The sequence below is a fragment of the Psittacula echo genome (genome assembly GCF_963264785.1).
Source record: "Psittacula echo genome assembly, chromosome: 4".
Classification (NCBI taxonomy): domain Eukaryota; kingdom Metazoa; phylum Chordata; class Aves; order Psittaciformes; family Psittacidae; genus Psittacula; species Psittacula echo.
The window spans coordinates 113,473,117-113,486,694 of NC_137738.1; the positions used below are offsets into that span (position 1 = coordinate 113,473,117).

A 13,578-nucleotide genomic window follows, 5' to 3' on the forward strand; every position below is an offset into this window, starting at 1 on the left:
TTGTAACATAGTGTGGGAAAAACCTGTAACTATGGCTCTGATTCCTAAAGACTTTGTTGGAAGATCCTGCCTTCAGTGTATTTACAACTTTCCTGAGCTTTCAGAAAAGTAAGTTTAAAAAGTTCTAGTATGTTTCAGGACAGATGTCTGGAGCCATGTGAATTTGGCACTTGGTTTTGGACACTGTCCTGAAATTCAGCAGGGTAAGCATTCTTGTGTGGCTTTGTTCCCCTGTGAACATCTGCTCAATCATGGCTGAAGACAGACATCCAAATACACTCAAGCTTTTCAATTGGGTGGCAAAATGTTCTCTGTTTACATTAGATGTCCGTTGCTGCTAGCTGGTGCAGGGTTGCTTTAGGATACTGCATCATCTTTGCCAGTTGTGTGTCAGAAGTGTCACTCGAACATTCCAGATATCAAAAATATAAACATTGATGATGGGCAACTGTTTCAGGTTTGAAGAACATCTGCTTCTGTTGGCCATCAGCATACTGGTTACTAAAGCTTTTTCATGCAGAAAGAATCTAGTAGGTGTTTTTTTACAATGTCTTATGGTTTCTGTGACCATAACCTCCCTCAAGCTGGAGCATTTTCTAACAGCATTATTTTGTGAATGGCTATTTAAACTGCTCTCAGGAGCTACGCCCCTTTACTTTTAAAAGTTGAAATAGTCTCTTTTATCACTGGAGGCTCACAGATACATATCACAAAAAAGCAAATTTAGAAGTAATTCTTGGTTTTGCATATTAGATCAAGTTTTATTATTGATACACTGGGAAAGTCAAAGCTGGAATATAGCTGCTCTATACTGGTAGGTTGAAGCTATCTCTGTTAAAGCATATTTTCCAGTTGTATTATTTCCTTAATAGCAGGATATATTTTTATTCTTCTGGAGGGCTGACCTTGTGTCTCCAGGATATTGGTATATTGATGGACCCTGCTCTCTTTGAGGTACAGATGAGACTACCCAGACACTCAGCAGACACTCATACGTCAAGTTACTGAATATTTTTTCAGTGAATCAGGACCATGCTCAGGGAGTTGGAGCACCTCTCCTGTGAATACAGGCTGAGAGAGCCGGGCTTGTTCACCTGGGAGAAGGCTCTGGGGAGACCTTACAGTAGCCTTCCACTACCTAAAGGGGACCTGCAAGAAATCTGTGGAGGGACTTTTTACAAGGGCATATAGTGACAGGACAAGGGGGAATGGTTTTAAACTGATACAGGGGAGATTGAGATTAGAAAGTAAGAAGAAATATTTTACTGTGAGGGTGCTGAGGCACTGGCACAGGTTGCCCAGAGAAGCTGTGGCTGCCCTATCCCTGGCAGTGTTCAAGGCCAGGTTGGATGGGGCTTGGAGCAACCTGGTCTAGTAGAAGGTGGCCCTGCCTGTGGCAGAAGGTTAGAACTGGATGATCCAGAGGGACCTGGACAAGCTCGGGAAATGGGCCCAGGAGAACCTCATGAGGTTCCACAGAGCCAAGTGCAGGGTCCTGCAACTGGGCCAGGCCATACCTGCGGGCAGCTGAGACTGCTGTGGTGGAGTCCCCTCAGGGGAAGCTGCTCTGTGGGGATGGTGCCTCAGTGAGCGCTCCCGAGGAGCAGGTCTGTGGCGCGGGGTGTTGTCAAGGGGAGAAAGCTGCTTTCCTGCAGGGAAGCAGGTGGCAGGCAGTCTGCCCAGGGGTGCGGAGCCTGTGCGGGCCTGCAGTGAGGACCCAGCAGTGCAATGGGCACCAAGTGTGCTCCAGGCTGTGGAGGATGGGTGTACCACTGGGTGTTCGAGGTGTGAGGTTCCTGCAGTTTGGAGGCTAAGCCCTGGGGTCAGAAGCTGGGACCATGAATGCTGCCTGTTTCCACCCGAACAGAGATTGTTGCAGCCCCACCTTGGCAGTGGGAAACTGGCGGAGTTGGTATGGCTGTAGCGTTGACGTAAGAGGCAGGTGGGAAGGTTTATAGGTGCAAGCATGTTCAAATCCTGTTCTTCAGAGTGAATTATTTGTGTGGAATAAATAAGGCCTGGCCCATGCACTGAGTTCCATCGATGGGTGGGGTTTGTGGGGCAGAATCAGGGCAAGGCTTTGTGCCTGGGGAGCATGGGGAGAAGGGTCCTGGCCTGGGAAATACCCATGGCCATGTCCATCCCCTACCCCCAGCAAGCAGGAGCTGCCTGAGTGGGCTTAATTATGTTGCCACCCAGCTTTGGGGTGCTTGACTGAAAAGCTGGTGTGGAGTCTTCATTTCAGAGCCATATTGCAAATGTGCTTCTGCTTGTGGTCTGGTTTCTGTCACTCTTCCCTCCCTGTGGCTTGCAGGGGGAGGAGGTGGCTCACTTCCAGAAAGGTCACCCCACCCTTGTATGTGTCAAAGTCCTGAGGGTCTAGACTGAACTGCACTGGGTTGCTCACTGTTTTCCCTCTAAGTACTCATTTGTTGAGTTTGCTGGCGTCTGACATTTGGCAGCCCAGACATGAATCTCTGGAACGGGCTGTATTAATGCAGCTTGTCTCTTGCAGCACCTTCTGCTGAGCTTGGAATGAAGATGAGGGGACCAGGGCAGGCTGGTTACAAACTCAGCTTCTTTGCTGTATACAACTGGGACCAGCTCTTTGATGACTTTCCAGCTGTGGGTAACGGGTTCAAACTTAAACAGGGGAAGTTTAGATTGGATCTAAGGAAGAAATTCTTTACTGAGAGGGTGGTGAGGCACTGGAATGGGTTGCCCAGGGAGGTTGTGAATGCTCCATCCTTGGCAGTGTTCAGGGCCAGGTTGGATGAGGCCTTGAGTGGCATGGTTTAGTGTGGGGTGTCCCTGCCCATGGCAGGGGGGTTGGAACTAGGTGACCTTGAGATCCTTTCCAACCCTAACTGTTCTCTGATTTTATTCTATGATTCTATTCTATGTGAAATGGGGACATTTAGCTCCTTTCTCACCATTCCCTCTTTGTCGTTGTTTTTGTTGTGACTGCTTGAATACACATGAAATCTCAGATTATTTTTTTGTTTTTAGTATTTTTGTGGCAATTGGAACTTAACTGATTAGTTAATGTGAATTGAGTTTAAAATGAATGAATTTTCAATGGAATTTGATTTTTTCTGTACCCCTCTTACCTCTTAACAGTGAATTCTTACTATCCTGCTGTGAGGATCCATGATGCTCTGAGGACACAGTTGAAGCACACAAAGCTTCTGGGGCTGGTGCACATTCATGGACCATAGACACACTTTCCTTTTCAGAAAGCAGGGTGATGGCCTTATGCAGGAGTGTTTGTTTTCATGGTTCTTGCAGCTTTTGCTGTCTTTTCTCATTGGTGTCTTCCCACTGGGATGCTGATGCCCTAAAGCCCTTGGCCAGGGAGCCAAAGCTGCCTCTCTATGCATCTCTCTCTGCCTTTTTCTCTCTTGTCTGAAGGTTTCAAACGTTTTAAACGTTTTAAACGTTCCTGCTTTCCTGTTGGCGTATGTTGCACTCTCTGCTTCAGGCATAGTCTGGTCTGCAGTGCAAGCAGAGTCCTCCCTTGCCTGCTGAGTCAAGGGCACCCTGTCTCTGGGCCAGCAGCACGTCTCTCAAGGAAGGATCCTGTGGTCACAGGAGCTAAAGCCTTGCCTGTGTCACCAGCCCGATGGTGTGAAGCAGCAGGATGTATTTGTTCCTGTTTTCCTCTTCCTGAGGAGAATACTACCAGGGCCTGCGGCTCTTACCTCTGACTAGTGCTTGATGTCATTGATGTCCATGTAGACGCCTGGAAGATCGGTGGGGGAATGGGAGGAAAGGGAGGCAGGAGGTGGCAGGGATGGAAGCTCCCTGCATGTGGGTACAGCCAATGGAGAAGGCCTGCCCTGCTTCCCATAGCTGATCAGGATGCATTCTAGACACCAAGAGAGAATGCAGACACCAGAAGTGTTGGCTAAGTGCCTAGGTGCCCAAGTGATGAAAGCTGAAGCATATGTTGCTATGCATTGGAGGACTGGGAATATCTGCATGTCCCTGTCACCAAGGTGGCTGGTGCGAGCTGGTGCAGTTTTCAGTGATGTAGGCATGATGCTGTGCTGCAGAGGCAGCAGCTGGAGGGTGCTGTTGCCACAGAAAAGTCTTTTAGGCTCAATAAACCACAGTTAGGTCTGAGCTCCTGAGTCAGTCAGTCAGTCAGTCCTCACAGAAATTTCGTGTCATGTTGTAAGCCACCCTCGCCTTGGGTCTTGCAGGTTGTCATTCTTTGGTAGAGGGACAATGGTTGGAGCTTCTTTTCCTGCTATTGGTTTATTAAAATAACATACTTCATTTTCCCACTGCCTGTAGCTGAGAATAACTGCTTTTTTTTCTCTTAATCCTCTCTTAGCTATTCAAGATCACCATTTTAGTTTCTAGTTACAGTTATATTTTGTTTTGCAGAGAGCTAGTGTGAAGGAGCAGAGACTGGATTCACCTTTGCTTATCCCTGGAGGAGCTGCTGCAAAAGGAAGCAAACCTATGGTTTTGGAGCTTTTCGAGAAGGGGCTGTTTCTCGTTGTTGACAGAGGAGACATGTCTGCCTTCCAGCTTGTGCTATTCTTTCTCTGTTTAAGCATGGCTTTTGCAAACAGAGCACTGGATAGATGCAGTCTATATTCCATTCCCTCACTAAATGTTGTCATTCAGTGTAGGTGTGAAAGTGTTTCTGCAAGGAGGGGCTGGACAGGAGGCAGCTATCAGAGACCCAAGGGAGGATACCTCTGGAGCAGGTCCATGCTCCCTAGCCTAACTTGTGTGGCTACAAAGAAAGCCTTTCTGTTCTTTTTATTTCCTGCACAACTTAAGCTATAGGCAGCATGTGGTCTGGCCCTCTCCCTTGGCTGCTGTGGTTGGACTGTGGCTTACCTGCTTCCCCCTGCCCAAGTGAGCCACTCAGGTCAGGGCCTGTCCCTGCTGCACACTTCAGCACTTAAAGGAAGTTAAGTGGTTTTAACAGTCTTTCAAATTCTCCATGGAAGTGCAGTCATGGGTGGCAGCCAGGCAGGCCCTGGAAGATGGAGGGGGACCTGTCACTACAAAGGCAGAATGAGCATTGTGGGGACAAAATGGGTTTTCTGTCCTCATGCAGGGCTTGTTGCCCTGGGCGCCTGGTTGCTGGAGCCCAGGTTAGAAGCAGACATTTGTCCCTGAAAGTGAAAACTGTGACTTGTGTTGGTGTGTTCTGAGTTGGTGCAGACACAGGTGAAGGGCAATGTGGCTATGTGGATGCTCTTATCAGGGAGCAGGGGAACATCGCCTTTCTTCAGTGGGAATACCCCTCTTTCTGGGGATACTCCTCACGACAAATGCAGTTGAGGGCAAAGAACAGCTTTTTTTCCTACCCTACCCAGTGGTCCAGCCTGAAACACTGCTTTGCTGATGGAAAGACCTCAAAATGCCAAAATACAGCAATGTTGCAGATGCCAAAACCTAAATCTGCAGTAGGGGCTGTGGCAGTTGCTGGTTTACTACCCTTGCAGGGACAGGGGTGCAGTGATGGCTGAGAACACTGGGAGGGCTGGACCTGAAGAGCTCTCTTGGAGCTCTCAATGGGATTTTCTGAATTTTAAAGCAATTATTTCTCCCATTTTTTTGGTTGTTTCTATACTGCTTGGTGGAGCTTTTATTTTCTTTAGTTTTACATAATTCAGTCTGAGGTGGATTTCCAGGTGTGGAAAATTGTCAGCTATTTGACTTTGTTGCACCAAGAAAAGTCTATGAAAATAAGTGAAAGGAGTATCAGGGCACTCTAATATTACTAGCTAAACTCCTATAATTAGTATAGGTTTCAGAAGACAAATAAGGGAGCATAGTTTTGTAAGAAACCGTAAGATTTCAGGAGAAGTTGCAACATTAAGCCTCTTGATGATGAAATAATGCAATGCTCTAGTCCCTTAAATTTCTTTGGCAGGCTGGGAAGCAAATGGATTCAGTACTTAGCCTATTCAAAATGTCATTTTGAAGAATGATTTTAGTAATTGTTTTGTCTAAGAGAGCAAATTATGAAACCCTTTCCAATGTGCATTTTTTAAGAGCAGCTAATGACATTGGGGCACTTGAATGGATTTGAATATCCTTTTGCAATTAAATTTAATTGGTCAGGCTGATAGTTTGTCTAATAGGAAAATTCACACTCGTCACTTGGGTAGGAAAATGGTCGCCAAGGAAAAATACAAAACCAATAAATCACAATGCTGATATTGACTCCATGTTTACTGTTTACTCCATGTTTATTAGCAGGATTTGCTGCTCACTTTAAATTCACAAATAGACAAATTATTTACAAAAGCCACTTACTCCAAAAGTAGGCTATACCACATAGTTTAAAACAGGAAGCATTTGTCATCACAATAAAAAAGACTTCATTTCAATACACAAAAGTCCATATCTTATGTGTAGTTTACATGAGTAGGTATTACTGGTACTGTCACCTGCTTTATCATGATTATCAGTTTAACACCTGTCCTTTAGTTGCACAAAATCAGAATAGTAAAAACAGCACTGAGAGAGGAAATGCAGACTTCATCTTGAGTTGTTGCCTCTCATTTGACCAGACAATGAGATACTCAATCAGCGAGTAGCTTGCTGAAGCCTACAGTCTGTCTCTGCTGCTTGCAGAAAGACAGATTGTCTCATGATATCTGTGCTGTTTTGGCCCTACTTGTACTTTATTTTGAAGGTGTACACAGACTTGGTAAGATATCTAAGCCTGGTTCAGCAGGATGGAATTTTTCCCACTAATGCACTATAGATTTATATAGGTTCCACCAAAAAACATGTTGAAACACATGAAATTCCATCTCAAGATTAGAAAACATGATTTTACTGTGAGGGCTGTTGAACACTGCACAGATGGTCCAGGGGAGCTATGGAGTCCTCATCCCTGGAGTCAGTCAAAGCCTAACTGGACACAGTCCTGGGAAACCTGTCCTAGCTGACCCTGCTTGAGCAGAGGGGTAGACTAGGCAATCTGTACATGTTCCCCATCTGTAAGGTTTTGTGGTGGGTTCTTTGAAGAGCTCAGTGGCTTGAGGCAGCAGAAGCTGGCCTTAGAATGCCTCAAGGTGAGAGAAGGGAACAGGTCCTTCAACATGTAACTGCGCCATTTCCAAATACATAATAGAGTAACACTACATAAAACTACAGAGTGGAATATTGATAAAACATTCTTAAACAAGATACCACAGGAAGAAACTTGAGGTTTTCACTAGACTTTGAAACAGTATTTAGCTTTGTAGAGAATGTGCATTTCATAAAAGCATGCTGCACATTGGACAATAGAAAGCTGGTGCTCTGTAGACTTCAAGGAGCTTCATCATGAGGAGTAAACTGAGAGGCTAAAGAGTGACATGAAGCAAAATGGACTTTTTTGCCATCCTCCTTCTTGTGAGCAGAAGGAAAAGAACACCAAATAGCTTAAAGGTACAAATGATAAGCTAAAAGGGGTTAAGAGATTTCTCTTAAGAAGAAACAAAGCCACATCATTGCTAGGATCAGCAATTAACTCTTCCATCGTTGTAATAGGCTTTAATGCATTCAACTTTTTTGTTCATCTTAAATTTTAAACAACTCTAAAATGAGTGTCTACATCCCAAATATACAAATGGCTGAAGCACAGCATCAGTCTGAGTTACAGAATTATACAGCAGTCCAGTGAAAAGAGTTCTGGTGGAAGTGCATAGTAGGCTGCTTTTCTAGGATGCTCACCACTGGTGGGTATTCCCACAACCAAGGGAGAAGTTTCTGAAGAGGCATTATATGAGATTATAATGGCAAAAAATTTACTTCAGTTTTATGCAGTCTACTTCCTCTGTGACTGGCATTGCACTTGTTCTCAGGTCTAAATCTGTGCTAGATTTGCTTCCACTGTATGTTGATCTCCATCTGAGCAACATGATCTTCTTGAAATACTTCATGGTGTTATTTTTTACAGTTACAAAACACATGGTGTTTATCATGCTGTTACTCATAGCAATGCATTGAACTATGTAAAAAGCAGTAAGATAATGCTTCTCTTTCACAAAGATGGTGGGGAAAAAGTCACGGACAATTGTGAAGCCATAGAAAGGTGCCCAGCAGAGAACATAGGCAGTCAGGATGCACATCAGTACCATAACAGTTTTTCTTCTGCATCGAAGCCTCTTTCTGATCTGTTCTGTCTGAAATCCTGGTACGGTTTTAAACCAAAGCTCTCGAGAGATCCTGGCATAACACAAAGTCATTGTAATCACAGGTGCAACAAACTCAATGCCAAAGATGAAAAGGAAGTATGATTTGTAGTACATCTGCTGATCAATTGGCCAAATTTGACCACAGAAAATTTTCCTCTGGTTTTTCACTATAAACAACACTGTTTCAGTAGCAAAGTATGCAGATGGGATAGCTACAAGTATGGAGACGATCCAGACCAAGGCGATTAGGAAGGTTGCTGTTTGATAATTCATGCGTGGTTTCAGTGGGTGAACAATGGCCAGATACCTAGAACAGACAAACACAAAATAAAGTCTGAAGACACTATTGATCAAAGCACAGTTTGGAATACGGAGTGGACAGAGTTAGGCAGAAGGAAATTGCTGTCATTCTTGAGAGAAGGAGAGAGCCTGACAAATTTATCTGTGAGGAGAGTTAAGAAAATTTTCCAAAGTAGCAGCCAAGAGCCGAGTTCCTAAATCTAGGCAGAAACTCTGGAGCAAGTGGCTGAAGGTTAGGACAGTAGGTACTTGTCAATCTGAAAACCTGAGCATACATTAAGGTGTCTGAGGGTAGCTTTAAGGCTTCGGTCTTAAACTCACTCCTGTTAACAAGATCAAACTAGAAAAGTTCTGATTTGGTATCACAAGCTTTTCCTTTTAACACAGATAACATGTCTGGGAGTTGTAGAAAGGGGAAAGAGAGGTAATATGCCTGTTACTGGCAAATATGTTTGCAGGACCTAGCACAATACGTAGGTGATGTTGTACTCAGGACGTGCCATGATACAGCATCAGGAAACTCTTTGCTGGAAATGAGTTTGAAACGTGAAGTAATTACACCTGGTCAGGTACAGGTAAAAATAAAAACATGTAGAAGCAGGAAAAATGTTTTCCCGAGGCAGAGAACTATTTAAATATGCTTTTTCTTACCAAGAAGCAAAGAGCTGAAGCTGATGTTAACGAATGGATACGGTTGAGTGTATTTTCAAGCCACCAGCAAAGGATTGTGTATCATTTTTCTGCCCATGGAAATTTTTATTTCATGTGTTGGAGGAGAATATTGCTAATTAATCTTAAATATGCTATGTTAAGTAATATGCCAAACCATAAAACTTGAGTTTAGTATTTGCACTCCTTATGGCTGTAAAGCTAAAGTGTACTGCACTGGTTCACAAAAAAAGTGAGGAGAAATGGAAGTACATTACTTGAAAGATTCATCAGTTGCCCTCAATTCAGCTAAAAGGGGGCTAGGACCAAATGGCATTCACTCTGGATATTGGTTTGTTTGGGGTTTTTTTGTTGGAGTTTGGGTTGGTGATTTTTTAAGAAGCTATAGATGCAGGAAGAACTTACATTAGCGTACACTCTCACAAAGATTAGGATATTTCTGCTAAAAGGAGTTTTTTATCAGAGGCATTCCAGAGTTCCCACTACAATTGTATTTAACACAAAGGTTTTTTTCAAAACCTGGAATTCCTCATTCATGTAGAGGCTATACATAAATAGCATCCACAGGATATATTAATTCTAAAATAAAATGGAAAGTCAGTGGTGCTTTTCATCAGCCGGATCTTACAAGCAGATGAATTGTTTGTCACTCTTAATAGTGCAGGTTAGATGTCAAGGGGCAGCAGAATTAATCAGCCTCACTGTGATCTGATAAATGAATATTTTTAGATCAGGCCCTGTGGAAACAAGGTTGTGGAATAATGTTTGTGTATGCATTCATAGGTATGAATATCTGCTCGGCAGAACATTTGGCTGGATGGGGTAAATCTCCACAAGAGAGTCAGGAGGGAGCTTTTGTGGTAGGTTTTCCAATTCTCATTGCTTCCCACACTTGGGCTGTTACTGTGAAATGGTCTTGGAGCACATGAGCTGAGTTGAGATGAAACTGCCTTGGAAGATGTGCTCCAAACATGCACATAAAACACAGCACGTGCCCATGACTGTTCAGTCCAGGGGACCCACTAAAGCTCCCCCCCCAGATATTTACAGCATGAACATTGGACCCTTGGCATGAACTCTTGCTCTTCAGGTCCTGTCCTTTCACACTGCATTATTTTCTAGTGTAGATGTGTCCTTAAGTATGCAAAATTCCTACTTTTCATGTGAATAGACATCAAGGAAGATGAAAGAGAGCCCCACCTGAGGGAAATCCTGTGGGACAGGTTTACCCTCTCTACAAAGGTGAGCCCTTTTAAATGGCATGGGAAAACTTTTGTTAGGGGCTTATTCTTTGTAGAGACTGAAGTCAACAACCCACATGACCTAACCAACATGGAATGGTTGATTGTTAAATGAACAAGGTTTCTCTCTGTTTACCAAGTCAAAAGCTCACAGAAAAGAAAACCAACAACAAAACAACATACCCTGCAGTGGAACCATAACTGTGTGTTCTTTCAACAAACTTCAGTGATTAATTATTTCCAGGATTGTTTTTAAAGATGCCTGGGGAGATATGCTAGAAATCGTCTGATTTGTTAGCAGGCATAAGGGCTCAGTGACCCATGTTACTTCATCATTCTGGGATGCACTAGCAGAGCTTTCCAAGAAGATTTTTTAGAAGTTCAAGAAGATAATAAAAAGAAAATGGTAATGCATACATGATAGCGTTTAGAAGCTTAACCCTGAGTCCTCAGCTGCTGTTCTAAGGTTATTTTGTTAGACGCTTGTTAAGAGTTTGTTTCATAGGGGCTGATTGTACTTTCTGCCACACCAGGACATCTCTGAACATTCCCAGAGTCTTTCCACAGACTTCTTTGGACATCAATAACAGCATAATCAGTTGCGCACAGGCTATGCTTACGCAACCATCAGCAGGATTAACTGACCTGAGCCTTTTGGATCAGGTACCAAAAACTGTGAAATATTAGGCTAGAGCATAAAATGGCATATGAGAGAAATTGGGGGAAAAAAGTGAAGGGGGATGGAGGGGAATCATACATATATACAGAGGGTATACAGAGATTTAGATTGTGTTTGTACACAAAAAATGGCTTGTTGTGATGGCCTTTCCATAAAGAGTTTACTCTGCAGGTCTCTGGCTTTTTATGATGGCTGCAGGCACTGAGGATCAGCTTCATGTCGACATAAGTCTGGCACGACTGATGTGGAGTCCACAGTGCATGAGGCTAAGAGAGTAAGAGTAATAAGAAAGAATATAGTTAAATTATATTGTTAAAATTCCTTGAGAGAAGCAGGCATAGCCATACCTCAAGACTGCAGCATAAAACAGGTAGTATAGCAGGTGGATATCATTATGTTCTGCTTATTCCAAATCTGTAGAAAAATCTCTGCTAAACTGGGTTGCAAGAGCATTTTATCACTTTCTGGACAGTGCCATAAATGACCTATGGGTCTTTTGTGACTTGCCACTGTGTCATTCTCAAAGAGGTGTAAAAAGAGAGGACAGCATGAGAGGAGAGCAATTTAACGGAGAGGAAAGTCCTGGCCACATTCACTGAGCATCCACTGCTGAGATGGAGCATCCAGCCAGAACCTCAGTACCATCAAATGGTTAATTTAATGATTGTTGGGGTTTTTTTTCCTGTACAGCATGATAGGCAATAAGAACTCTTTTTTGCAGGCTATGCAGAAGTCTGATTTTTGACTCTTTCACACCAAAACAAAACCTGTGAAAATACTGTAGAGGGAGAAAGAAATATCCAGCAAGGCAATAACCCTGTTGGAAACTCACCTGTCAAATTCTGTATCACCAGTCAGCTATTTCTGTTGCTGAGGAGTATTTACTTCACTGTTCAGAATCAGAAAAGCTACGTAGGCCAGTAGTGAAAGTACCTTACAGATGTACAGTTTTGGATCAGGATTATATAGTGCTGATGGACACCCCTTGCTCTGCATGTTTCTGATTTGTCTGTTTCTTTCTCCTTTTTCCCTTATTTTATAAATCCTCTCCTACACTTGAATCAAACATATTTTTATGAAAAAAAAAAAATCATTTTAATAAGTCCGTCCTTTTCACCTGAAAAGTTAAATCAAGAAATTTCCACCAAGCTTTCTCTGGAGGAATGTCATGACCTTATATGATAAAATCTTTATTAAATAAGACACCCAGGTCTGCATAGTACCTACCTTGGCAACAGCAAACCCTGCGGAACAGCATACCATGTTAAAACCCCAGAAATGTGGACAGCCAACCTCAGCAGTTCTGGCCATCTCCTTGTGTAGTAGTCGTAGCATCCCACTTACCTGTCAACAGCAATAGCCAGGAGAGCATTGGTAGAAACATAGAGGGAGACTGTCCGTAGGTAGTTGACTGAGGCACAGAGGACGTGGCCATGCTCCCAGGACAGCTGCTTCACCACGTAATAGTCCATCTCGAAGGGACAGCACACGATGGCCACAATGAAGTCGGAGATGGCCAGGTTGGCAATGAGCAAGTTGGTGAGGTTTCGCAGCTTCTTGTAGCGGGCAAGAGCAGCAATGAAGATGAAGTTACCGATGCCACAGACCAGCATGATGCCAACCAGGGCCACCCCAATCACAATCTTAGCTGCAAAGAAGGTTCTGGTTTTGGTCATGTCATCTTCACTGTCCAGTGGCAGGTCATAATCACTGTAGCTGAAATTGAAAGGGAAGGAGAAGTTTCGCAAGGAGGTTAAATCCCCGTCATGGAGATTGTAGATTGCAGCAAAGTTAGGGTTAACGGTGGCATTTGAGTTATGTTCAGCTTGCTCCATGGCCATGGCTGTCTTGTTATGGCATATGTGGCTTGGCTGGCCCTTGGTTTTGTGTTGGAATTACCCAGTGTGGCAGGGTACGACGCTGGCAGGCAAGAGACCTCATCCAAAGTTTCCTTCTGAGCAGTGAGTCACCTTGTGTTTGTCCCCATAAGATTGTAGAGAAACAGCCTCATTTATCTCCTTCTGTGGGAGCAAAAAGAGGAAAACATTTCCTGAGAGGAAATTACAGAAAAAATACTGTGCTGGAGCCAGAGCAATAGCCACCTTAATGCCCAAAAGCTCTATTGCTGGCTGTGCCCAGTGGGAAAAAATACTCTGTGAAAGGATGCTTCTGTTATCATAAAATCCCTTGAGTTGTGTAATACACTGCTTGTTACACCCAGCATTTTTATTTACCAATGGTGAAGTTTTGTTTTCAGCACACAGTGAAATGATGATATAGGAGGAGTGTAAAATCCAGTTTAAACCTCCACCAGCCTTTAAGCCCACAGTGCTGTCATCCCTGTGCAAGGTAAAAAAGCTAAAATGAGATGACATCTCAATTTGCTGAAGGGTATCTGACGTGCCTTGTGGACAAAAGTTTTTGCTTTATTCCAGATGTGTCATTCAGACTGATGTGGTAGGTGAGAATTAAAACAGGACTGATGTTCTGGCTTCTAAGTACATTTCTTAATTAAGCAAGAGTTGCC

General features: G+C 43.5%; 1 protein-coding gene across 1 annotated transcript; it reads right to left on the reverse strand.

Moving 5' to 3' along the window:
* Positions 1-7,772: 7,772 nt before the first annotated feature.
* Positions 7,773-12,892, reverse strand: PROKR1 (prokineticin receptor 1; the record flags this gene model as incomplete). The annotated part of the gene is made up of 2 exons (XM_080615650.1): positions 7,773-8,469; positions 12,396-12,892. 2 exons carry the CDS (start codon positions 12,890-12,892, stop codon positions 7,773-7,775), a joined length of 1,194 nt encoding a protein of 397 aa, XP_080471776.1.
* Between the last annotated feature and the right edge of the window lie 686 nt (positions 12,893-13,578).